This window comes from Podarcis cretensis (genome assembly GCF_951804945.1).
Source record: "Podarcis cretensis genome assembly, chromosome: 12".
Lineage (NCBI taxonomy): Eukaryota > Metazoa > Chordata > Lepidosauria > Squamata > Lacertidae > Podarcis > Podarcis cretensis.
This window is the reverse complement of record NC_137181.1, coordinates 15848882-15875614: the sequence shown is the minus strand read 5'-3', so window position 1 is coordinate 15875614 and position 26733 is coordinate 15848882. Positions and strand designations below refer to the sequence as shown.

At 43.1% G+C, this 26733-nt stretch overlaps 1 protein-coding gene across 9 annotated transcripts in view; it reads left to right on the top strand.

Annotated features, from left to right (window-relative positions):
- Positions 1–6626: 6626 nt before the first annotated feature.
- The window catches only part of ADARB2 (adenosine deaminase RNA specific B2 (inactive)), a 387063-nt gene continuing 366956 nt past the window's right edge, over positions 6627–26733 (top strand). For 5 of the 9 annotated variants that reach the window (XM_079946714.1, XM_079946710.1, XM_079946707.1 and 2 more), the window contains exon 1: positions 6627–7310. In XM_079946714.1, coding sequence (XP_079802840.1) covers positions 7211–7310 — 100 coding nt within the window. In that variant the 5' untranslated portion in view covers positions 6627–7210. Of the gene's footprint in view, positions 7311–7392; positions 7614–7699; positions 7827–7974; positions 7995–26733 lie in introns of those variants that run through there. The other 4 variants (XM_079946708.1, XM_079946712.1, XM_079946711.1 and 1 more) reach the window with 4 other exon arrangements.

Here is a 26733-nt window from a genome sequence, read left to right as displayed (position 1 = left end):
CATAGGGGGAAGCCATTACTATTTAAAGTGGCGCTTTAAAGGTATGGTGTGGAAATAGCCACAAAGAAATCATGGGTCCACACACACAAGTTTCCTGGCTGGCCAGCTAGACATTCTCCACACACACACCCCAAAAGAAGATTTATCTCACCAGAATAAAAGAGGACATCAATTTGTGCATGTAGTAATTTATTTGTTTAGGCACACCTTTAGAAATAATTGCTATGATTTTTCAGTAGAAATGCAATGCCTCTTACCATAACTGAAAGACACCAGGTGTTTTATGTGTCTGCTCAGTCTGCTGACCAGATACTGCTAACTAACCATTGATGAGCACCTTCAAGGTCCCACTGTCATTTAAAGCTTTCTTGTGTTGAAATTAGATTTGGGACTGGGAGGCTCTTCAAATACAGGACAGGCCTCTGAAGTAGGACACAAGCTACATTTGACTTTTTTGTGTAAAATAAAATAAAAAAACCCGACGAGGCTCATTTCCTTTCCTCTGAAATCAATTGGACTTCTTCCTGAGCCAACACGGATAGGACCTGTGTTGTCTGCGCAGATGCAGAAGAGTAACAAAGTCCCCAGACTACGTGAGTACAATTTTACTTTCAAATGAAAGCTTGCACGAGGGGTGGAAGAACTCAGCGAAACTTCACGGGCATCGAGGACTTGAAATAACAAGTTTGTAATAACCGGAAAGTTACTGAGAGTAAACCATTTCACATCAGGGGAGATGACCTAGATTGAGACCAGAGAGTTTTGACTTTATTTATTTATTTTTTTAGGCTAAAGGGGGGGGGCAATGAACATGGCCTGGCTGTTCTCACAAGACTGAGTGCAGGCAGAGGAAAGATTAATCAGAATGTGAATAATTTAGCATAATTTTCCTTGCCTCCAAGTTCACAGATTTTGCTTCCAATATCGCTCTTTAAGGAGATGGATAAAGAAATACTTTGACAGGTGCTTCATGACATAGAATTGTAAGAGTTGAAAAGGACTCCAAGGGTCATCTAGACCAACCACCTCACATTGCAGGAATCTCAGCTGGTTCACACATAACAGATGACCATCCATGGTGCAGCTTATCAGGCCCTGGATAGTTGAATTCATTGCCACCTTATTACCACCTCTTTCCCTATATTGGGTTGCAGCTCCCTCCTTGCATTATTTATTCTGTTATCACCAGGTTGGGCCCTGCTTTCCCTTTGGGTGAAGACAGAGGCTAAGTATGTGTTGAGCATTTCCACCTTCTCTCTGTTTAGAATTGTGAAACTTAAAATGCAGTCTTCTGAATTTGGCTTCATGGGAACTGATGATTAAAACAGTACATATTGTATGGCTGTTTTGCAAGGATCTATTTATTTACCAGATAGTTGTGCCCATTAGACTGCACACCCTCATTTTCTCCTATAACAACAACAACAACAACAACAACAACAACAACAACAACCTAATTACTGACTCTTTAACTCAAATCAAGATGTGAAATTGCCTCAGTCTCCATTCTTCTCATTTCTATCTCCCAAAATAGGCTTCTCACTCACCTACTTTTTCCTCAAGTTCCTGTATTTCTGAAAGCTTTCTCCATTGACCCCCTTCCTCAGTTGTGGCCCTTGCCTTCTTTACCTGCTGGGATCACTTCTCAGTAATTAAACTGCTCCTCAGAACCACTCCTATCTCCAGATCCAATGTGATGTTTTTTATCTCAGCCAAACTGACAGCTTCCCTCACCTCATAGAACGGTTGCAAAACAGGTTCTAACAGCTTTTTCTCCACCAGGTTGGAATGGTTTTGAAAAACGCTGTGCCATCATCCCTCCAGTCCAGCTAATCAATGATACAAGCACAATACAATATAGGGCAGGGCAGGGGGTGGCTAACCCCTGGCTCAAGCAATGTTTCCTGCCCCCTCAAGACCCCACTGACCTTGGTGGCAGCAGCAACAAGAGAGAGAAAATCAGAAAGGTTTGCTGCATGGACAGGAAAGTATAATTCTTACCACTGTGCCCTGCTTGATAACCCCGCTGCTCAGTTGATCAACTATACGGTGCGGGGCATACTGCACAAGGTTGCACTGCACATGACCAGTCCAGCAGTGCAAGGAGGCTATGGAATGGAGAAGTGGTGGCCATCTTCAAGCCATAGGGATGCCCCTTTAAGGCTCTGAAAGGGAGCTTGGAAGAGGTGGTCTGGAGACAGTGGCTTAATCGCCCCAGTCTGCTCCCAATATTTGTTGGAACAAGTTTCTCATTTGCTGCTCTCCGTGGTCCAGTATCTTCTGAACAGCCTTGCGGTGGGATCTGGCACTAAACCAGAATTCAGTACCTCAAAGAGTTATGTGGAGGAAGGAATGCCAACAGGTCTAGCTTGATCCCTGTGCTCCCTGGTCTTTGATTGCTGAGTGTCCTTTTCTCTAACATGCTTAAATCCTGCAGGATCCCAATGGGGAAATTTCATAGGCAAGCGAATTTGAGCTGTGACTGTTTGCATGAGGATATTTCCACTTGGTTTGGTTCAGCCCTAGAATCCCAAAGGTGCCCCCTGGGAAAGAGCAGTGGTGTGGCAGACTGGTTAAAGGGGAAACCAGTTGTGTTGCCCTCTGTGCCTTTAAATCTGTTGCCTAACTTTTGTTTTGCCAGCGTTTATATTTCATGGTTTCTGAGTTTCTCAGTCGACAGCTGTTTTCCTGCTCTCTGTCCTTCTTTCTTGGCTTGCTTAAGCCTCTCCGTACCCATCAACTAATCACACGGTTTCCTAAACACAGCAGTTTAGAACCTCTTCATCTCCCTTTTTTTTCTCATCCGTTGCTCTGAACTAAGCAAAACCAAAAAAGATTTCCCTTATCAGCTCATCAGCCATGTTTGTATATAGCACTAAGCCACAAACTATGGTTTAGTAAGCCATACCATTCTGAATTTGTAAGAAAGCAATCCTTTTAGTGTGGCAGCATCCATACTTTGGAACTCCCTACCTATTGACAACAGGCAGCCATCTCCACATTGCAGTGGTACCTCGTGTTAAGAACTTAATTCATTCTGGAGGTCCATTCTTAACCTGAAACTGTTCTTAACCTGAGGTACCACTTTAGCTAATGGGGCCTTCCGCTGCTGCCGTGCCGCCACGGCGCAATTTCTGTTCTCATCCTGAAGCAAAGTTCTTAACCTGAGGTAATATTTCTGGGTTAGCAGAGTCTGCAACCTGAAGCATCTGTAACCCGAGGTACCACTGTACTCCTTTCAGCACCTGCTCAAAACATTTTTGTCCAAACAAGACAGGAAAATTGGCTTCCAGGTGGAGAAATCGAAATTGGAAACAGAATTGCTAGAACCCAATACTAAGAATGTATCAAGAATGTACAATTTGTTGCTGAAGTGGAATACAATAGATGAGACAGTTAAATCAGCTATGATTAAATGGGCACAGGACGTTGGACATGACATTATGTTTGCTGACTGGGAACAGTTATGGACCACCGGTATTAAATTCACGGCATGTAATGCCTTAAGAGAAAATATTATGAAAATGATTTATAGGTGGTACATGACCCCAGTTAAGCTTGCGAAGATTTATCATCTGCCCAATAATAAATGTTGGAAATGTAATGAAACTGAAGGTACCTTCTTTCACCTTTGGTGGACCTGCCCAAAGATTAAAGCCTTCTGGGAAATGATTTATAATGAAATTAAGAAGGTACTTAAATGTACTTTTCACAAGAAACCAGAGTCATTTCTCTTGGGCATGGTTGGCCAATTGGTGTTAAGGAAGGATAGGACTTTTTTATGTACGCCACTACAGCAGCAAGGATCCTTCTAGCAAAGTATTGGAAGACACAAGAACTCCCCACACTGGAAGAATGGCAGACGAAAGTGATTGACTTTATGGGATTGGCAGAAATGACTGGCAGAATCCGTGACCAAGAGAAAGAGATGGTGGAGGAAGACTGGAAGAAGTTTAAAGCTTACCTGAAGAACTGTTACAATATTGATCAGTGTTAAAATGTCAAGGGGAAGGAAGATGCAGAATTACAGCTGAAAATGTTTGATGACTTAAGGTGAAATTGAGAAATTTAATAAATTTAAATTTAATTGGCTAAAAGGGTTGCTGAAAAACTATAAAATAAGGATGCAAAAAGGGTGAGGTATGGGGAAGTCCGAGAAAGGAGGCTTATGAAAAGGAGGTTAAGAATCTATATTTGTGTGTTTGTTGGTATTGGTTGATGCTTTTATGTTGTTGTTGTTGCTTTGTTTTAAAATTGGAAAATTAATAAAAATTATTATAAAAAAAAAAAAAAATTGTCCAGGCAAGCCTACCCAGACATGTAAAAGTTGACATGGTTTTTCATCTAGTTTTAGCTTATTATTGCTTTTAACTATTTTCTAATGTTTTAAATACTTGCTTTTAACTGATTCCCCTGCTAACTGTATTTTATTATTTTCCTAAACCATTTTGAGGTTTTATTACAGCCTAGTGGTATATAAATGCTTCTATTATTATTATTATTATTATTATTATTATTATTATTATTATTATTTTACAATGGGTGCTGCTTTCTTCACCCCAGCAAGATATGAGCCAACAGTGTGACGCGGCAGCTAAAAAAGCCAATGCAATTCTGGGCTGCATCAATAGGAGTATAGCATCTAGATCAAGGGAAGTAATAGTGCCACTGTATTCTGCTCTGGTCAGACCTCACCTGAAGTACTGTGTCCAGTTCTGGGCACCACAGTTCAAGAAGGACACTGACAAACTAGAACGTGTCCAGAGAAGGGCAACCAAAATGGTCAAAGGCCTGGAAACGATGCCTTATGAGGAACGGCTAAGGGAGCTGGGCATGTTTAGCCTGGAGAAGAGGAGGTTAAGGGGTGATATGATAGCCATGTTCAAATATATAAAAGGATGTCACATAGAGGAGGGAGAAAGGTTGTTTTCTGCTGCTCCAGAGAAGCGGACACAGAGCAATGGTTCCAAACTACAAGAAAAAAGATTCCACCTAAACATTAGGAAGAACTTCCTGACAGTAAGAGCTGTTCGACAGTGGAATTTGCTGCCAAGGAGTGTGGTGGAGTCTCCTTCTTTGGAGGTCTTTAAGCAGAGGCTTGACAACCATATGTCAGGAGTGCTCTGATGGTGTTTCCTGCTTGGCAGGGGGTTGGACTCGATGGCCCTTGTGGTCTCTTCCAACTCTATGATTCTATGATTCTCCTTTAATCAGTCCCGGATTACCAAAGAGGCAGAGTTCAGCACCGGCCTATGGGCCCCACGCTAATTAGAGGCCCCACAACAACGGATCAGAATAATTTTGATTTGATCTTGAAAGAAAATTACAATCAAGCTTTCTTAGTTTTAGGTGATAATTTGCAAAGGGGCCCCCAAGACTTTTGACTGCCTAGGGGCCTCCACAGGGTTTAATCCAGCTCTGCCTTCATTGGATGTTCTGAAACAGAATGGATGCCCCCTTATTGGGGATTATTTAGCTGCAGTTCCTGCATTGTGTGGGGCTGGACTAGATGACCCCTTGGATCCCTTCCAAGCCCATAAATCTAAGATTCTATTCTTCCTATGCTGCCATATTCTCCCCGCATGCATCCCATCCATCTAATCCAGATTTACCCTTCCCCAGGAAAATTACGTGTGTATATATTCAGACATGCTGTGTGAAGGATTATGTGTGTGTTTTTATTTTGGTACAGTATCATTTATTAAGTATTTTATACGTTTACCTGAGAGTGAATCCCAGTGAACATAGTGGGGTCTACTTCTCAGTAAACAAGCCTAGGAACAAAACTGCGTAGGAAGGCGTTTTGGTTTGGGGTTTGTTTGGTGACTGAGCGAAAGATTGCACTTTCTGGTACTGCGGTTTGTAAAGCCACCAGCTTAGGCACTTTACCGAATTCCTTTGAACACAGTGGAACTTATGCGTAAAAATAAATAAATTGCAAGAGGGGAGTAAAAAAAAAAAAGAGTTTGCAGTAAACTAAGCACTGAAAGAAAGGGATGTTGCTGGGGATTTTTGGCCATTTTTGTGTGTACTGTCCTTTTCATAGCTACATTCTTGCACCCGGGTAAGTTTCGTAGAACGCAGTGGGACTTAAGACGTGCGAAGAACGGCACCATCAGACTGAAAATCTCTTTGCGCGATTACTCGGGAGTAAGGCGCACGCGCACAAAAACCATCAACTCCGCGGGACGCACTTCTTTCCCAAAAGGGGCAGCGGTGCGTTCCGGGGGAGGATGCGTCGGATCGGACTGTATAAGAAACTCTTCCGCCGGCTTGTTGTAGTACACCGGCCGACAGGCTGCCGGCGGGGCTTTTGTGTTTTCTTTTTATTCCCTTTACAACAACTCCCCTCCGGGCCCGTTCTGCCTTCTTTCCCTATCAGGTCCCGGACACATCCATCAGCCCCAATGGGAGCTGAGTGTGCAAGCTGACAAGGGATGGATGGATGGAGACCGGGGGGGGGGGCTGGTGTTAGGGATGAAGGGGGGGGGGTGCGCGCTTCTGCTGGTGGTGCTGCTGATGTCAGAGCCAGGAGACAGTTGTGATTGGATCTAATTAGACTTTGCAGCAGCAAATAGACGCGCTCCCTGCATGATCGCCTTCAAAGTGGCTGCTGGGGCCAAACAACTAGGAGAGAGGTGCAAAAAAAAAAAAGGAGAGGGGGGAAAAAGAACGAGAGAAAGAAACAGAAAGAAAGAAGAGAGAGAGAAAAAAAAAGGGGAAAAAAAGTGGGCGCCGTGCATTTCCTGTCCCTGATAAAGCAAAGGCGCCCTGCGAGTGAGGGAAAGCTGCTGAGGAGGAAGAAGAGGGAGGGAATCACAGGTGAGCCTCCCGGTCGTCGCCTTTAATTCATTTATTTGGAAACTCTACCTGCGCCCGGCGCGCTCTCCGTCCCTGGCTTGGGAAGCGTCGCAGCGCAGGCACTTGAGCACAGCTGGCCAAAAGCAAAAAAAAAATTAAAAAGAGGCGCACGATCCGCGCGCAGCTGCTCTGGGTTTGCTGGTTCATAAAAGTCCCACCCGGCTTCGTAGACCTCGCAAGCGGCGGCGGCGGCGGCAGAAGCAGCACCACCACGGGCGATCGGGAGCAGGGAGGGGGCGTCGCAGGCAGGCAGCCGACTTTTCTCGCTCTCGCTGCGCGGTCCCCGAGCCAGGCGAGCGCGGAGCCAACGCGCTGCTGCTGCTTCTCCTTGTTGCCTCAACTACCGGCGATGACCTCCGTCCTGGGCACCGGCCGAGCACCGGGAGGGCCGGGGAGCCAACTGAAATGCAAGTCCAAGAGGAGGCGGAGGAGGCGGTCGAAGAGGAAAGGTAAGCGCTGCCTCTTTATCACTCCCCCCCCCCTTCCCCAAATTTCCCTTTTGCCTTCGCCTTCTGCATCTGTTTGGTTCCTGGTTTGATTTTGGAGAGGTTGGCGGGGCGGGGGACATCCTGCTTGTGCCGACTTACTGCGGGGACGGGGACGAAGGGATGGCTTTTTGGTACTCTTGTTCCGATGTGGCATCCCCCGAGCATCTTCTGGGCGCCTGGTTTCGGGGATGGGCTGTCTCAGTTTTTTCACTCCACCTGCGTTTACCTCCGAAATCCTCCCCGCACCACCACCCAAACAGGCAGGTAAATGTCTGGCAGGCGGAGTGTGCTTGTAAAGGGGGGGATTACAGTATATATTTTACGTGGGGGATTATTTGCGGAGGGCTAAAGCCAAGAGTGATGGGAAGAGAAAGAGCTTTTTTCTCCCTCCTTCCCATGTGCTGGCATCAACACAGTCAGATTCCGCAGCGCAACTCAAAACATCTCTAGCAGGTGATTCCTTTGACCCTGTCAGAGGTAAAAAAAATTATCACATGATTCGTAAAATGGGTGAAAGTGGAGGGGGGGACTGGACTAGTCTGAGACTCTGAAAGGTTTCCAGATTGCAGGTTTTTCATTTGTCTCCTTTTTAAAAAATAAAATAAAATGATAACTATAATCTCCGTCCCAGTTGATTGTGACAGGGTAAGTATGTAGTCTTGCTGCAAGCTGGTCGTTTGTTTGCTTTTTAAAAAGGTGTGAGGATAATGGCATCTCATCTGATCACGTTTCACCTCACTGGGTTGTATTTTTTTAAGCGAAGAAGCAGGGTTTGTGCAGTTGGCGGGGGGAGCAATAAAAAAAGGCCCCCAATCTGGGGACGGGCTGCACCTGGCAGCTACCAGTTGTCTCGCCCTTGCTGTGAATGGGCTTTTCTTGCCAAGGTTTGTTGTGTTTTTTGAAAGTTAGGGAGTGTGCTGATGCTGCTCTGATTCTCTAAGGGAACCAGCGTTCTATAAATGGCAGAGGAATAATTATCCTAATCCAAAAAAGAAAGGAGAGAAGCTGCCGGATGTCATAAAAAGCTAAAGTCTGCCTGAGATTAAAGGTTTTCCCAAAGCTGTCCTGTTTCCTCGTAAAGGAAGGATGAGACGGTGCCGGCATATTGCTAATGCTGTCTCCACAGTTACCATTAAAGATATTGTGAAATCATAGTGGAAAGTCAAGTGACAGGCGCAAAGTAAGGCAGAATCTCACTCAGGGACGTATGTTCTGCTGCAAAGATGTTCAGGGCAAAGTCTCTTATCAGAGCAGCAAAATCCACCTAGTCTAGAGTTGTCTGAGATAAGTTTATGTCGGCTCACTCAATCACCTCAAGACTCTTTTTGCAGTTGGGATGGAAATGTTTCTTCCCTCTCTGAGAATTAAGCAGTCAGTCTGTCAGAGGCCTAAGATATAGAGGGCACAAGTTTGTGTTTTAATTGTTGCCTCATGTATCATCAAGGCCACGGTATGTATATGGTGGTTAGACAAGTTTTGGGAGATGCTTAGAATGAACACATCCATTCTTATTTAATTCGGCTGTTTCTATGCTATATCTTCTATCAGTTAAAACTTTCCACAGCAGGCAGCCATGGACAAATTAAACTGTCAGATGTGTCTGTAGGAAGGTCAGTGAATGAAAAGTTTTGTGTATGCCCTCTTAATCTCCTCTTTGGGTTTTAAGTAAAAATCTTATTTGTAACTTTGGTTACACAAGGAACTTCTGGAAGTGTCCTGAGTTTCAGAAATAGTATTTGAAGCATCAAGGGGGGGGGGGGATTGTCGAAAAAATTATTTATAAAACTATAAAACTTCTTTCAGTTGTTAAATCTCCAGTGTTGCATACTTGTACGCCAGCATTCTGCCTGAGATTTCACATTCTACCTGTAAGGTATCTATTGTAAAAAGGTATCTATTGTACAAAGTGCATGTCAGTTAAGCACTGTCTGCTTTCTAGGAATTTTAAACTTAGTGACATTCTAAATTTGTCTCTTGAACGGAATCAATAATTCATTTCAGCCAATATCTCTGTGTTAAGATAGCTTCCTGTGCAAATTTCACAAGGCCGCTCTATTTCTAAGCCAATACATTTGAATAAGAAAAAACCTGTAATGAAGATTCCCTCATTTCTTACACTTTCCTCTTAATCTCTCTTAGTGTTACTGAGTAACAAAGGATTACTAACGAAAAGAACAAGTTTGACACATGTTGGCTACTTTGAAGATAGTTAACAGGAGTATGGTATTAGGAGTTCAAAGTCTTAATAACAATGTTAGGGCATTATTCGATCATTTAAGAGAGCTGTGTTCTGGGACCGTTTTATAGTTTGTGTTACCTTTTCGGATAAAAGGTAGCAAAGGGTTCATTTGACAAATAGATCTCTACTTGAAGACCCACAGTTTATAAAACAAGGTGGATATGGATGTATCCCAACACTGAAAATTACATTAAAAAAACCAACTGGGTTTATTTAAAAAAATGCATTTTTTAAAACCCAGTTTATATTCCACCTGTTGAATTTGATAGTTTGATAATAGTTTTGTAAATTGGTGTTTAGTCTGCCGTAGAAGCAATATGATGCTAAGCAATCCCAAGTAGGGTATAGAAGTGGTTCATTTAGCAATAATTGTATAAACGGCAGATAAGAGCAGATCTCTGTAAACAACGTGAAGGAATATTTGTTGCTGCTTTTCAAGAAAAAAATGCATCAACATGGTATAGTGGGGAAAAGTGCTTTTATGTCACATACATACCATTTTCTCTTGGAAAATGGTGAAATATTTCTAATGATATGCACATTTAATGATGTTCCAAAGCATACTTTACTGCATACTCTTCTACTTTTAGAGTGCTAAAAGCAACAACCTATGTCTGCAAAAATGTTTACATCCACTTCATCATTTAGATGCTTGGTGATACCTTGATACATTTCAGCTTTGCTTTGAACAGCGAAAGAAAATAAAAGGCTCATATACACTCGCTGTTCAGCTGACAAATGTGCATTGATTATATTTGGAAAACTGAGAATTCTACTGAAAATGTCTGTGTGATGGATTGACATTTAATGCTGCAAAGGTGTGCTGTTTATTTAACCACCCGTGTGAAGCTAAAATGGCTGATCTTCATTTGATAATACTGTTTCCTCATTTTCCCCCATATACTTTCTAGGATTCCCAAACACTGCAAAGGTGTAAAGTTAGTTTTGTAATTTACAACCTCCAAGTATCTGCTTCTTCTTAGAAGCACTTTGCTATTGTGAATTTTCTCAGGAGGAGAGAAACCTTGATTCTACATTGGATGGAAGAATTTTAAAAAATCAGTATATATTTAGAACTAAAAGATCTGCCTGAGCAGCTTCTCAACTTCTGCGACTGATTCTGAGGTAAATCTGTCGCATGACTTGCAAACGTCGAAGTAATATTGCTTTGTTCTTGGGGCCCGATCCAGCCAAAGTTCCTTTAAGTCACACTGATTTCAGTGGGATACAGAAGGATACATGTAACTTTTCCTGCTCTAATCAATTAAAATTAGAGGTGCTTAGCTTGGGCTATAGTATGTTCTTGCTGTGTGCTTGTTCTGTTATCTTTATAAAAGTGTATCATTCAGAAGATTTTAAAATTCAATCATTACCAAATGCCCTTTCCACAGATGCATAACGTGAAAGTTTTTCTGCTTGCCTCTTGAAGTCTGAAACCATAATCTGAAAGCAAACCTTATGGATTTCAATAGAACTTGCTCGGAATAATGTTTAGAAACAAGGTACCACTTACTGACAGCCAATTGGCACATGATTGTAAGCATGCAATATATTTGCTCCATCGTTTGGAAGGAGGGGTGGGAAGCTTGGATATAGGGAAATATGTTATCCTTTTTCATAATCCGTCTAAAGTAAATGAGTGCCGAAATTTATAGAATTATATTTCTCTCTCTCTCTCTCTCCAGCAATTTATTGCACTGTCAATCTGTGGTCTGAGTTGACACTGGAAAACGGGTCCAGCACTTTGGAAGAATTTGCCGTTGTTTAGATTTAAAGCTCAGATTTTGGGAGAGTTTTGGGGGTGATGAGTTTTTAAATGCAGTAGATTTTGATAAGCATGCTGAGAAATTGTGGAGTATGTACTGTACAAAACTGGGTATCAGCCATGTAAGGGTTTCTAAAAATAGCTTGTTTAGGGACACGAAGCCCTTGGAGATGGCAAAGGTGTATATAAGCATGTATGCCAAAAACACCACCAACAAAAAAAAAAAACTTTCAGACACCACTTAGTAGTAAAACACACACACACACACACACACACACACACACACATTAGTTAGGGGGTTGAATTTTTTCCTTGTTTGCTTGTTCCCCAGCAGCAATTAAGCTGACTCATTGTTTGCATGTGGGCTCCCGGGGGTTAGACTAAATCTGAGGCATTTGGAGGGAGAGAAGTAAACATACAAAGTTAAATGCTACTATCTGGAAGGAGAGGCAAGGTTAACGCTGGCAGAGCAAGCACAAAGGGTTGGCAGCAAGAGAGCCAGATATGTGCAGCCAAGTAGAGAGGGTGTGTGTGTGTGTGTGTGTGTGTGTGTGTGTGTGTGTAAAAAAGAGATTGTGGTGCAATGAAATTTCTGTGAAAATTAATGAAATTAAGGAAAAGGCTACTGAGTCCATGCGGATTGCCATTGTGCATTATCCCTGTTACATCAAGGTAATAAATGTGTGTACTCCATCTTCAGCTAGATTCGGGGACAAATGTCTCCCCTCACAATAGGCTGGGTGTCAGGCTTCAGGGTGTGCACCTTACCTTACCTTACCTTACACGTCCACGACCCCGACAGCTTGTGAGCAAGGATTGGGATTTGGAGATTAAAATTAAATTGATTAAAACTTAATACCCATCTTATTTTGGGTTTTCCCTTCCCTCTCTCCCACCCCGGCTTTCACCTTTGATTTCTAGTGATCTGTTAGGTAGCAATTTGCAATGCCTGAACTTAACGTTTAGAATGAGGGGGAAATTGTGGAATTCACAATTCCATATCTGCGCAGTGGCGGAGCATTGCATCAGTAGTAGAGCTGCCTCTTTCTAGCAAATAATAATAATAATAAAATGAATGGGGAAAGGCTGGAAAGAGCAATAAAATGAAGTATTCTGGCAGCAACAATAAAAAAGGTAAATGGGGTCCAGGTGAAAATGTGCAATGAAGGAAATTAATCACTTATTTGAGTACTTGGGCTGTTTTACCTTCCAGTATGTATTTAAAAATAAATAAATAAATAAATAAAAGAGGGGGGAAAGAAATTTGGTCTTGTTTCTTAAGGGTTTTTGTTTTTGTTTCTCCACCTCATAATTGCACAAGTACTTCATGCTTCATGTATCCAAACTCAGGAAATGATTGTTCAAATGAGTGAGACCTCTTGGATCAGCTGAAATCTCACCCTCCACCCGTATTCCAGCTACTCTAGCGGAGTTTGCGTATTAATTGAGATGAATAGAGTATTTACAAGATTTGGTGACGGGAGTGCCTGCGTTGATACTGACATGTGTGAAATGCCTGGATATATATATATATTTTTTTAAGAAGTAAAGGCTGTGCACAAATGTTTAATGAAAGATCAAAATGCTATAAAGAGAAATCTCTATGGGGTTCCTTATGCCTCTTCCTTCTACTTTACAATAGGATAGACAGAACTGCAGTACCCAGGAAGAAAATTACTGAACGTAGAATCTGCATTCCGCTTGAATATTTCCCTCCATCAAAACAACCCTCTTTTATTTCCCGCCTTAAAGTTATACTCCACCCCATTGCTCTTGCTGCACTTCACTGAAGCCCACATTAGACCTTTATAGAAAAGAAACATTGCTAAGTAACAGTGAATAATTAAATTCAGGAGGAGGAAAGGAAGGTGCTTTCATATGGGTCAAGTACCCTCTACAGAATTACCCGGGCGATGTGAATAATAGTGAACTTGAATTTCTTCCCAGCTTTATAACCCAACTGTCTCTCTCATCTTGCCAACTGTTTACAAATTTAGTACTTGTGTGTGTGCGTAAATGATGAGTTATCTGAGAAGAGGGGAAGTTTGATAGGCAATACAAGATCCATCATTCTCCAAGGGCCTGGAACGGTCTTGTCACATTCCTATGTAAAACCTCTCTGACTCTTGCAAAAGTTGTATAATTTCTGATAGTGGGGAATAAAAGCACACACGCGCCTCCTTTATCTGATCTTTTCCTGTCTGTTTGCATTGTCCAGGAACACCAGCAACGTAGCAGATTTTTTCAGAAAAGCAAGTTGCGGCGACTGATGAAGTGCAACAATTTGCTAGTTTTTCAAAGGTGGCTCACGACTGTCAAATAATATGCCTTTAGTATGAATGCATCAAATAATTTGGCAGCTTATATTGCTTGGCCTTTATAACATCACTAATTTATTAATAGCCTGTTGGAGGCTTTGCTTGCAGTATATGAAAGTGCTATTAATTTCGGCTTCAAAAATGTAATTGGTTGGTATGAAGAACAGAGGCTCATCAGTCAGCTTGATAGATCTCTTAAGGCAAGTTGCCTGCCTCGAACAAAAAAAAGCTTCCAAAATGTTAGGCTATAGTAAGACTTCAATGAAAAATAATATGGAAATGAGAGAGGTGGGGGTGTTATGCCCTTGGCTATATCACATTACTTTTGGTCAAATTGTTTTATAAAAGGTGATGATAAAAATTATTACAAAACGTGGAAGCAGCTTGTTTTCCTGGAAAACCTGAAACGGCAGCAACGCTGATGAAATGATGCGTAGTTGTGGAGGAAGTAAATTGGGAGGGGATTCTCCTGTCTGAAGAAAGGAGAACAAAGAGAGTCACTGAAAAAAAACACAATAGCTCCACGGCAGGAGGGGCTGCCTTGTTCAGTGTGGGGGAATTCAACAGCCATGGAGGGAAAGAGGCCTATGCGTTTATTGGAATCCATGTTAGGTGTATCAAAGCCACTGCTTTGGGACGAACAGTAGGAAACTAGGCAAAGTGAACTCTTACCAATTTGCCATTAACTTTTAATTCAGGCTTCACGGTGAACTGGTACTAACATGTAGTAGATAAAATGGCCAACAGGAATAATAAGAAACTGGCATGTGGGTAACATTAAACTCAGAAGGTAACATTAAATTTAGAAAATGTGTGAGATTTTCTTTTTCCCACACCCTCCTGAAAAATACCACTTTGTATCATCCCTCCCCATAATCTTCATTATTATAATTGGTGGTGGTGGGCATTATTTTCCTCTCTGCCTGCCCTGCTACCACCTGAGAAGAACACGAGGTCCTGAGAAAGGGGCAGGTGTAAACTGGAGGCTGTGTGGCCAACAGTGGTGCTATCACTTGCAGTAGCAAAAAGAGAGAGGATTTTCGGGGGGGGGGGATAAATAAACTGCACTAATGATGGGCCCCATCCCAGAGAAGCCTCCAGATTTCTCCTTCCTCCCAGGAGAAATTTGATGAAATGATCCTCACCATTTTTCTCCTCACACGTAGGGTAGAAAACTTCAAGATGCCATGTGTGCACAGTTCTAGATAACACTAATCATAATGATTTTATAATTTATATAATAATGATTATATAATGACTATTTGTATAATTTATATAGTTGCTCATTGACACGAGTGGCAAAAGGTGCCATTAATAATTTTGTCACTCGTGTCATGAGGCTGATAAATTTTGAGGATGCTGCCGCCATCTTTGCGAGCGGAAGATCACGACGGGGGCACTGTGCCTTGAGCTCGCCTAGGCCCAAAGCACAGGGTTGCGACACCTTCACCTGCAATGCGCAATGGCATGGCGGTTTATGCACAAGCATGATGCATGGCAATGGGTTGAAGAGGAAGGGGCAGAACTGGGATGGTAATATGCATGGCATCCCCAAAGCATTGTGGTCAGCATGGCACGGCGCGTTAAGCACCAGAGCAAAAGTAGGGAAGGCTTTCCTGGGAAATTGCAGTTTGGGCGTTCTAGCCGGGAGTGGGGCTTGCTTTTCAACTTGGCTTGGACATGCCAAGGCTACAGTTCTGCTGTCCTGTTTCAGCTTTGTAGATCTATAGGATCAGAGTACTACTTGCTTAGTACTAGTGCCTAGTAAACTTAGGGTATACGCTCACAAAGAAGCTTCCTGTGTATAAGCAGATTAGCATCATTGTCTTCCATTATGTTCTTCTGCTTTCCCGTCAAATGGCCACAGCTGAGTAGATAGGGACACACAGCGCAATGCTGTATTCTCACAGCTGAGGAAGCTAGCGACACTTCCAATTTCCGAGGAAGTGACCGCAGCTAGTTTCCCAGGAACCATGCAATTAATTCGGTACATCCAAGTCATCTCTGAACTTCAAGAAACATAGAGACACCCCTCCACCCTCCTGCATTGCAGGACGATACCACTTTTACATTTGCGGGGGGAGTCTCCATTGTAGAATGTGACACTGGTGCTGAAAGGGAAAGCATCCCACTGGGAACTCACGTGACCTGATGCCTAATGCAGCTTTTTATCTGCTAGCCTGCATTTCCTCCAGATACCTTATTCCAAGATCTGCATCACCTTTGGATGCTTCTCAGCCTGCTTCCATGGGAATCGCCTTCTCCCACGAGCCAAAGTCATCCAGTAAATCTAGATTCACAATTTCCTGATCCGCAAGTTATATTCTTCTGACGCCTCACATGTTAAGGGAGCTGTTGAGAAGCTTGGATCTGTGAACTAGCGCTGCACAAACTGTGCTGCTTCTGTATGTCAGTCGCTTCAGAGATTTGGGAGTAATAGTCCGGCATGTAAAATGGCTAGCACCCTTCTTTTCTGTAAGAGTATCCGATCCCTGCTCTACATCTGGGAGCTCAATTAAGACTGCAAGCATAAGCCAGTCAGATCAAGAGTTGCAGGCTGGAAGTGGGTGGGGTGTTCAAGCTGTGCAAAGATCAGTTCCAACCTGCAGGCTGCAGGTATGCATGGATTTGTATCTTCAGGAGAAAGTTGTTGTCATTATCAGCCGCATCCTTGGCTCTTCGAGTCCATATGAAATATTCCCCATGGACAGCCAAGGCCACCTGAAGTTGCTGGGCAGTGCAAAGGGCAGGATAGGGGAAGTTGAATTAGACAGACTACATATCCAGCTGCTTAGAAGTTGCAAAAGGTTGGTTTGGTATTTAAACTGTGGAGATCTCACCCCTCTTGTGTTTTAGGCATGAGCCTGAGGGATGGCAGTCCCGGCATGACGCTTTAAAGCTGAATGGTGGATTACAGTAAATAGCAGCCTCCCTGATAGAAGCAGGCAGGCTCGCTGAGATTATTTTCTGGGCAAGGCGATGTTCATTGTGAGAGACAGTGACCCAGTTGTGACCAATGTCAACACAATGTGATTGTGCAGTCATGAACGTGGTTCCGTTTAGCCTTATTGAATCCATACAGATTGCAAACCTCCTAATCAAATTAAGCAGAACAGGAGGGGGGAGCTATCCTTTATCCATATGTATTTTCAGAGAATTTCATAATATGTAGCTTGTAGATGCCATAACCAATATGGGGCACAATGTCTGATACTGGTCCCACCTGAGGGACTGGGAATTGGGGGAAGCTGAAACAAAATCTCTGCTTTCAGTGAGTTTTTTTGCCAGAGAATTCTAGCTTTCTGTGTGTACTAAATATGTGCTAGTCTAAAACAGTGGGTGCAAAGTACAGTTAAGGAATCTAGACTATTAAAATTTAGAAATTGCATATGAAAAACTGTAAAATGGAGTAAATGAATGTCACCACCTAATTATGTCGTATTCACTGATACGGGTGCCATTACCGGTCTCCTCCCCCTCTGCCAGTCATTACCAGCTCTTTGCATGCTTCAGTTTATATGAATGGTAACCTGGAAGCCGCAGAGGCAGTGGGAAAACATTAGAGGTCTCTATTGTTAAGCAGAGCAGACAGTAATTAGATTGCACCTTAGTGCTTGCTGTTTACATCTTAAGTTTAAAGGGGAAAGTGGGAATAAATGTTCCCTAATGTCATTGACGGGAGATTTTCCTGCAGCTACAAACCACTGCACCAGACATATTGATTAATCTGTGGTGTACCATTTATTTATGCTAAACATCTGATGTTTGCTTCTGCAATCTGGTCTTTCAAAGTCACGATAATATTCAAAACGTTGGCATCACCCACGTGGTTTTAAAGCCACAAGCCAGCCAGGCTACTTAGTTTATCTTGCTCTCTGCAGTTTGCACAGCCAACATGGCATGCACCATTTGTGGTATGAGCACGGATTCTTGACTTTAAAAAAAGAAACCCACACCAACTCATCCCCAAACTGGGGGGGGGGGGGTGAGTGAATATGCAAACATGGTGCTTGATTGCATTGGTGGATTTTACATGTTACAGGAAAAGATTGTGGGTCTTTCTGCATTTTCACAGTGTGTTGACCACACGGGAGTATGTATAATCTGGGGAATTTACATTGGGAGTCTCGATTATCCAAGGGTCCCTATGTGTCTTTTGTATATTTACACATACATGCACTGCCCTCCTTACATCTGTGAACTGTTCTGGTTTGGAGAGCAGGATAAAAATGTATCAAATAAATAAATAAGCATTAATCAAAAGATGTAGGTGATGCGCAAATGCAAAAACAGGGATACGCTCTGAAGAAATTTGAAGCTATTTGTTGCCTTTTCTAAATTGGGAAGCATTTGTTTTCAGCACAGAAACATGTGTGTGCAAACTGCTTCCACCTCACTGAAAGTCTTGATGTATGTACCTGGGGGATAGGAATGCATAGATTAGGACTAGGTGACCCCCCCACATTCATCCAAAGCTGTGACAGAGCCCTTGAATGTTACACATGCATATCTCTTGGGATATTATGTATGTGCTCTGCTCCCAGTCCTGTTTAGATGGGGTATTGCTGGATGGTTGGTCCAAGCAGTTTGGCACCTCTGCCTCGCCACTGCCTATTGCTGACCTGTGCCATTCACTGAGGCTCGCTCAGATGACGGCCCTCCAAAGTATTGCCCAGATGCAATACATTTGCAGTGGAGGGGGTCTTCTTTGGGATATGGGACCTCTGTGCACTTACACACTGTCCTTTTATCTCCACTAGATGATTCAGTGCACCTGACACCCACAGGTTTTACTGGCTCTAAGACTTGGGTGTTTATAGAATGGTGACTTATGGCATGAATTACTCTGATTTTTCTGTGTATTTTCCCTTAAGAGGTGTGTGAGTGTGGGTGTGAATGATGCAGTGGAGACAGAGACTGGGCTAGCTAAAAGTCAAAAGTCTACCATGGCGGTGCTTAAAAGTTGTTCTTGGCATTTAAATATTTGAAGGCAAAGTAGAAAGAAATTGGTACGTTGGCCCCAAGAAGAATGATGAGTGAATTGCACAGACTTGACTAGTTGAACTGTAAATGGTTGAAGGAGGATAATGCAAGCCTTTGAGTTTCACTTTTGGCCTTCTTTGTAGGACAGAATGGAAAGGCAGTAGAATCCCAGGCGTGTGTGTCTACCCCTGTAGAACAGGGCTACGAAACCTGTGGTCCTCCAGACACTGATGGACTAGGGGTTCAACCAGTGTGACCAATGGTTGAGGATGATGGGAGTTGTAGTCCAACTACATCCGCAGGTTCCTCATCCCTGCTAAAGAGAGTGTAAGCCAGCTTCCAATTCAGAAGCTTCAGTCACTTGTCATGTCTCTTCCTCCCAGTGTAGCCCTTCTGCTCTAACTAATGAAATATCCCACAAATCTGGAAAGACAGACGATATCATTTTGCTGACTGTGTGGAGTAAATGAAAATGCAAAGAGGGCGCGACCCTCAGCTTAGTGTAAATTTGGCTTAGATAAATAGTGTACTTGTAGAAGAGCCTGGTTTAATCACATTCAGTTCAGCCAATCTTGTAAAAATGTGAAATAGCCAGAAGCACAAGACTGGAGATCTTGTGCTTCCTCTTAACCTGTCCCCACATCATCTAGGTTAGAGGAATGCAAAATATCCATTTTGGCCACAATTGTGCAGGAGGCTGTCCTCTGCAATTGGCTGCCTTACAATTCTTGGACAAGGGGACCGGGAGAACATATTGGTAATCAGTGCTAATTTTCTAGATAAAGAACTGCCAGAACTCCCCATGAATACCACCCTCGTTCTCTTAAAATGGCACGCCCTTGCGAGAGGTGCCGGAACTGAGTTCTGATGAGTTCCAGCTGGAGGAAAGGCCCTGGACCTAACCAGCACTTTTGTCCCTCTACTCACATGTTGCACTGGTATAGCACCTGAATAGAGCTATTGTTTTGGTCAAATCAATTCCTTTAATAATAATAATAATAATAATAATAATAATAATAATTAATAATAAATTATTTATACCCCGCCCTCCCTAGCCAAGACCGGGCTCAGGGCGGCTAACAACCAATAATAAAAACAAGTTGATTAAAATACAATTTAAAAGATTTAAAAGATTTAAAAGATTTAAAAGATTAAAAGATTAAGATACAATATTAAAACAATTAGGGAGCAATCTCATCATAGGAGGAGAAAGAAAAAAGAAAAAGGGGGAGGGAATCAAACTGAAGTTTGAAGTTTTTAATATGTGATATTTTAGTGTATTTTTCATCTCTGTTGGAAGCCGCCCAGAGTGGCTGGGGAAACCCAGCCAGATGGGCGGGGTACAAATAATAAATTATTATTATTATTATTATTATGATTCTGAGCCAAAGGCCAGGTGGAACAACTCTGCCTTACAGGCCCTGCAGAAAGAGATCAGATCCCACAGGGCCCTGGTCTCAAGAGACAGAGCGTTCCACCAGGCTGGAGCCAGTGTTGAGAAGGCCCTGGCTCTGGTTGAGGCTAATCTAACTTCCTTAGGGCCCGGGACCTCTAGGGTGTTGCTATATATGGACCTTAAGGTCCTCAGTGGGGCACACCAGGAGAGGCGATCCCGTAGGTACTTTAGTACTCAGAAAATAGGTAGCTGACCTAAATATTCATCACATTTGTTCCTGCTTCTTTAAAGGACACTTTGTACTGTTCTCTCTTAAGAGTCTCTTATCTCCTCACAAGAACTGGTTGCATTAGTGGCCAAGAACAAGTTGCAAATTATTTAAAGTAGCGCCTTGAGGACAGGTCACTTTGCTGAATCTTAAAGGAAAAGGTGGGATGGTTCTGGAGTTGGGATGGCTAATCGCGAAACTTCTTTCTGATTGTGCAAATAAGGGGAAAGTGAGAAGAAGAATCTAAGTTAGGACACTGCATGGGGGGGAGCTTCGTTTTATAATAACAAATAAGCACCCTGCAGAAGACAAATTATTTTGCCTCATTTGTTTAGACACACAGCCTCCTAAGGCTTTGCAGAATGCTAACCTAAGGTCTATGTGGAAAGCACACAGCAGAAACTGCCTGAATCTATTGCAGCTTGGTCACCACCAGATATATGCCTAAAATATAAAAGTGCCGAGGAAGCTGCTGTCTTCACAGTGGGTACTTATTAAAACAAAGTCCTGCAAATCCTACCCCCCATGCAAACAACCCCAAACCCATGTATAATTCACGTAGTATAATTGTCTTTGCCTTCAACTACCCTCCATCAAAACTGTTCTTCTGTAGTCTTCCATTGCTGGAATCCTTTTGCTTAAAGCCCAGTTTAAATACTCCGCAGGAGAATTTTGCAAAGAAGGCACAGAGATGAAGAACAGGTTGTATTTCATTTGCTCTCCCTATTTGCTCTTAAGATGTGTGTACAAAGTAGGGGTAGGTAAATCTGTTGATTTCTGTTTCCCAGTTTTCCAATCTTAAAATTGGCTGCCCACCTTTCTGCACCAGTTTTTTGGGTTGTTGTTTTTTCCCAAGTTCTCACAAAAATTCAGGAGTACATTAGTGCCCATGCATCCAAATATACCGTTTCTGGGTGGTAAACATCTCATGTGCCCCATCAGCGCAATGATTTCTGCTTGCACAACGGGACTTTCCACCTCTTCTTCTGCACCCTCCCCAAATCTCCAGATGGTTGAGGGAACCCCTAGAACTGATTTAGGGCCTGTGCTGGGAAGAAGAGTGGCGGGGGGCGGGAGTCCTGTTGTGTAAGCAGAAATCCTTGCCCTGATGGAACGTATTATTCACCACTGTGTTAGATGCAACCCAAGCTATGCAATTTTCCTTAATAGGTGCAGAATGCCCTCCTTGGTGAGGTGGGTCTGTCTCCCTCTTCATGAACTTTCAGGAACAACTTTAAAACATTCCTGTTTACCCAGCAATTTGATTGCTGAAAGATACTGTTCCTGGCCACCCTGAAATTATTAGCTGTGAGGGTATGTTGTTGTATTTACACACACTTTTATCTTTATTCTATTTTTAGCATTGATGTTTTGTCACATTGATGTCCCTTTTAAAGGAAGGGTGGTGTAGATCTTTAAATAACACAAACATATTTGCATGCGATTTTCTTTAACTTAATGCAATTTCATATGCTGTCTTCACTACTATATGCATCAAATGCACAACCTCCCCCCCCCCCCATTTTTTGTACACATTACTTAGCTGGGGCACCACATTGCAAAATTGGGAGAAGTGTGAATTTTGTGATTTGGCTCGTGTCTCATTTCAGGAATTAGGCAGCCTGAGATAAGAATGCAAAGCAACTTTAATTTCTGCTCCATCACTTGCACAAATGCCTAAAAAGTGCAGAGGCCTGCAAACAACTCTGGACTAGTGGAAGTGCACAGAAGAGTTGTGCATTTACCTCACAGGGAGAAGATGTAACTGTACTCACCACTTGAACTTTGGGTGTTTCATTCTGGCATGTGATTTTTTGGTTCAGACAATGTACCAGAAATGCAACAAAGCTGTGTGCATTCTGTATCCTGAGACAAGTGGCTGGGAAGTCTCCTTGAGACAGGTCCACCAAGCATAGAGCTCAGACAAATTCCTTCTTGGCTATTTAGGTAATGGGAAGCTGTCACTCTTAACTGTTTTCCAACCACTTGCCAATATGTGTTTGAACATGATTGGGGAAAGCACTTTGTGGATGACAGGTTACTTAAGCCAGATTTCAGGGTGTTTGCTGCTGTTCTGCTCTCTGTGTGCATGGGTGCTCTGCAGAGTGACACGAGCAAGAGGAACAGCAATAGAAAGGGCAGGTTGCGGTCTAAACTTACGACAGTAGAGGAGATGAGAGCGAGGGAAAGCAAGATATGGGGGATAATAAGGATTTTTACATTAGTATTATTTTCAGTTTCAGTAGATGGTGTTTGCCAAATAAATAAATAATAGATAGATAGATAGATAGATAGATAGATAGATAGATAGAATGGCTCACTTAATAGTGGACTGATTTTATGCGTTCTGCTTTTTTTACTGAAATCCTGAGACCCACCAACTGGATCTAGGTGCATGAGATATCTAGAATGAAATAATTCTCAGCCCAGCAATTTATTTTGACTGCCAAACATGAATTCAGCTCCCAGTCCTGCCACAGGAATATCCACTCCAGGTGCCGCTTTGTAGTTTTCTTCATTTCAGACACATAATTTGAGGGGGGGGTGTACATTTTGTTGTTGCCGTTGTTGGTCAGAGATCCTTGCTGACCTACTGCAAGTTGCTCAGAAATCTACCAATCAACCTTCTGTCAATAATAATAACAATTTCATTTATTACCCCCCCCCCATCTGGCTGGGTTTCCCCAGCCATTCTTGAGTACCTGTGATTCAAGTTGTTATTTACACAAGGACAAGTTTGGTTGTGAAAATATCTTTCCCTTTAGACTCACTGCAGAGGTGGGTATATCTCTTTCTCAAGTGTCTTTAGTTAGTTAGGATTGTATTCAGTGCCACAAGAGTCACATTTGGCTTGTGCGGTGGGACTTCCCTTTTCTTTTCCGGCAGGCCCTTGAAATCTGCTCCAGCAGGTCCACTGCTAACTACCTGGAGAAGATTTTGAAGGCCTGCTGGAACAGCCCAATGGCCCATCTAGTCTATCATCCTTTTCTCACAGTGATCACCCAGATGTTTTAGGTGTATATTAAACCATCCCTCTGCTCCAGACTGACTGCTCCATAATCTACTTTTGAGAATACAAGAATTGGCGGTTGGGCCTTTTTGAAATACGTATCCAGATGTAAAGCAAGTCTGGTGTCATAGTTAGAGTGTTGGACTAAGACCTGCCATTTAGCTCAAAGGGGGGAACTTGGGCTGTCTCTTGCCCTAACCTAACTCACAGGTTTGTTGTGAGGATATAGTGTGAAAGGGAAGAGCTATTTATGGCCCTTGGGATCCTTTGTTTGTTTCTTTTTACATTGATGTGCCATTTCTCCCTTATGTTAATGTCGGGTGCTCAGATTTTTGTATTGCAAGGACTGTAACGTTTAAAAGAAAAGGAAAGACCAGCCTAGCTTAGCTAATTGTGGCAATACTTTCTGTGACCAATCTCTTCTCAAAATAAGGAAACCTGGCTTAGATATATAAAGGTAAAGGTAAAGGTACCCCTGCCCGTACGGGCCAGTCTTGACAGACTCTGGGGTTGTGCGCCCATCTCACTTAAGAGGCCAGGGGCCAGCGCTGTCCGGAGACACTTCCGGGTCACGTGGCCAGCGTGACATCGCTGCTCTGGCGAGCCAGAGCCTCACACGGAAACGCCGTTTACCTTCCCGCTGGTAAGCGGTCCCTATTTATCTACTTGCACCCGGAGGTGCTTTCGAACTGCTAGGTTGGCAGGCGCTGGGACCGAGCAGCGGGAGCGCACCCCGCCGCAGGGATTCGAACCGCCGACCTTTCGATCGGCAAGCCCTAGGCGCTGAGGCTTTAACCCACAGCGCCACCTGCGTCCTTAGATATATAGTTTGAGACTAAGGGCTTATCCATACTTCTGCTTGTCCCCATTTTATTTATTTATTTATTTTTACATACATGCATGCATACATACCCCGCCCATCTGGCAGGGTTTCCCCAGTCACTCTGGGCAGCTTCCAGCAAAATATGAAAATACAATAATTTATCAAATATTAAAAGCTTCCCTAAACAGGGCCGGCTTCAGATGTCTTCTAAAAGTCAGATACAGTGCTACCTTGGTTTACAAACTTAATCCGTTCTGGAAGTCTGTTCTTAAACCAAAGCCATTCTTAAACCAAGGTACACTTTCCCTAATGAGGCCTCCCACCGCCGGTGCCCTTCCACCATTCAGCTTCTGTTCATAGACCAAGGCAAAGTTCACAAACTGGGACGCTATTTCTGGTTTTGCGGAGTTCATAAAACGAATCGTTCATAAACAAGACTGTTCTTAAACCGAGGTACTACTGTAGTTGTTTATTTCTTTGACACATGATGGGAGGGCGTTCCACAGGGTGGGCGCCACTACCGAGAACCTCTGCCTGGTTTCCTGTAACCTCACTTCTCACAGGTAGGGAACCACCAGAAGGCCTTCAGCCGAGAAACCCTAGAAAGCATGGGGCTGAGAGGTTTTCCGCTGTTTCCATGCTTTCTAGACACTGGTCTAAGAGGTTTTCCATTAGCTCTGCCACTTTCCCCCAGAAAACCTGCTCTCATCACTGAATCAGAGCAAACATTAAGCCTCAGAAAACCAAATTGATGTTGTCTCTGATTTAGCAGTAAAGAGTGGGTTTTCCCAGGGGGGATTGCATAAGCAGAAGTGTAGATGAGCTCTAAGGCACCAGCCCTAACTGTGGGCATAGCCAGGACAATGTTGGGGGGCGCAGAACCTCAGTTCAGTATTTTGTATTGATTTACTTGACTGGAGGCAGCTGCCCCCCTGCCCCCAGTCTATACCCATGGTCCTAACCAACCTTGAATTGGGTGGACTTTACTCTCAGCAGCAGTGGCGCATATGCCCAGCAGTGGAACATATGCCCAGGGCGTGCATGCTCCCGAGGGGAGCAGGGGGAAGAGGGTGCCGTGCAAGGCACAGGATAGCCACTCGGGTGCACAGATGGTGGGCATCTGGCGCACTGCCTGCGACTCCCAAGCCTCCCCCAGGTGTCAAAATGAAGAGGAATGCCGCTGGCAAAATGACACAGCTCCCCCCTTCCCCCTATGGCTCAGGGTAGGCTTGGGAGTCGTGGGCAGGTGGCATGCCAAATGTCACCCCCCTCAGCGAAGACACATGGGGCGTTCCACCCCCACCACACACCCCTTCCTCTGCCCCTGACTCCCAGGTAACTGAGCCAAGGACCACAGCCATAGCTCCTTGGCCTTCAAGGATTCCACTGTGCTCAAAAACTATGCAAAAGTTCCTGTATATTCCGCTCTCTCTGCAGTACATGAACAGCAAGACACAAAAACATGAGCTGAGTAAGGATGAGATTGTCGGCCTTGATGCGGCACCTTTAGCTTTTGTGAGTTCAGTTTTTAACATTTGACCTGCGTGGCTGAAAATATAAGCAGTATTAAAACAGTCATGCTCATGTTAATATATTTACAAACAACATATGTTGGATTTTCCTTTTCTCCTGGTATTCAGCAGCAAGTCAATGTTTTTTTTAGTGAAGGTTACACTGATTTGGAACAATGCACAAGGCTAAGAAAAAGAACCTGTTCAGCAATCTCCGAGTTTCTCTGAATGAACAACTGCTGTTGCTTTTGAAAATATGTTTGCCTGTTGATAGATATGCAGAATGATAAACCACCAATTTTGGGGGAGTAGCGGGGGGAGAATATACCTGTAACCCAAAATGGAATGCTATCTTAAGCTTTCTAGTTCAAATTTTAGGAGTGATCATTTATATCCCATAGCACTACTTTATTTGGAGCATCAAGAATACATAAAAATACTTTGGATACAATAATTAAAAATAGATGTAAAAATCTATTGTAATTCCTTGGTAAAGGAAGGTTTGGTTGTACACCGTTTGAGATTAATTTCACCCACCGTGGCATTCTTTTATCAACTTGCCCAAATAATGTAGATTAAAGTGTAAATTCCATTTTGGCTGTCTCAATGCATATTCATCAGATGAAAGCCCAGACAATTATTCTGATAGTTTCTCCGCCAGATGGAACCTGTTTTAGGATTTGACAAGCACTTGATTTGACAGAATAATCCCTAAGAAATTTTCTGGATTATTTTTTTTCCCCCTGGTTTGGGGAGAGGGGGAGTTGTGTCACAAAAAAAAGTGAGAATCTAAACAGACTTAGAAGTGATTTTGCTATCCCTTAAATGTTGGTTTGCTTCACTCTCTCTCTTTAAACATTTTAAAGTCTTAAAATATGCTCTTTTCCTTTTGGGCAAATAAAACTCTCCCACAATAAACAGCGAGCCACCAAAATAAACACTGCACAAACAACTGAAAACAAAAAAGCATTCGCAGGATAGAGTGGTTGTCGAAAGCGGCACAGTTGTCTCACTTCAATCCCTAAACAGCATGAGAAGCAGAAGAAATGTTAGTTTTCTCACCTGTTAATA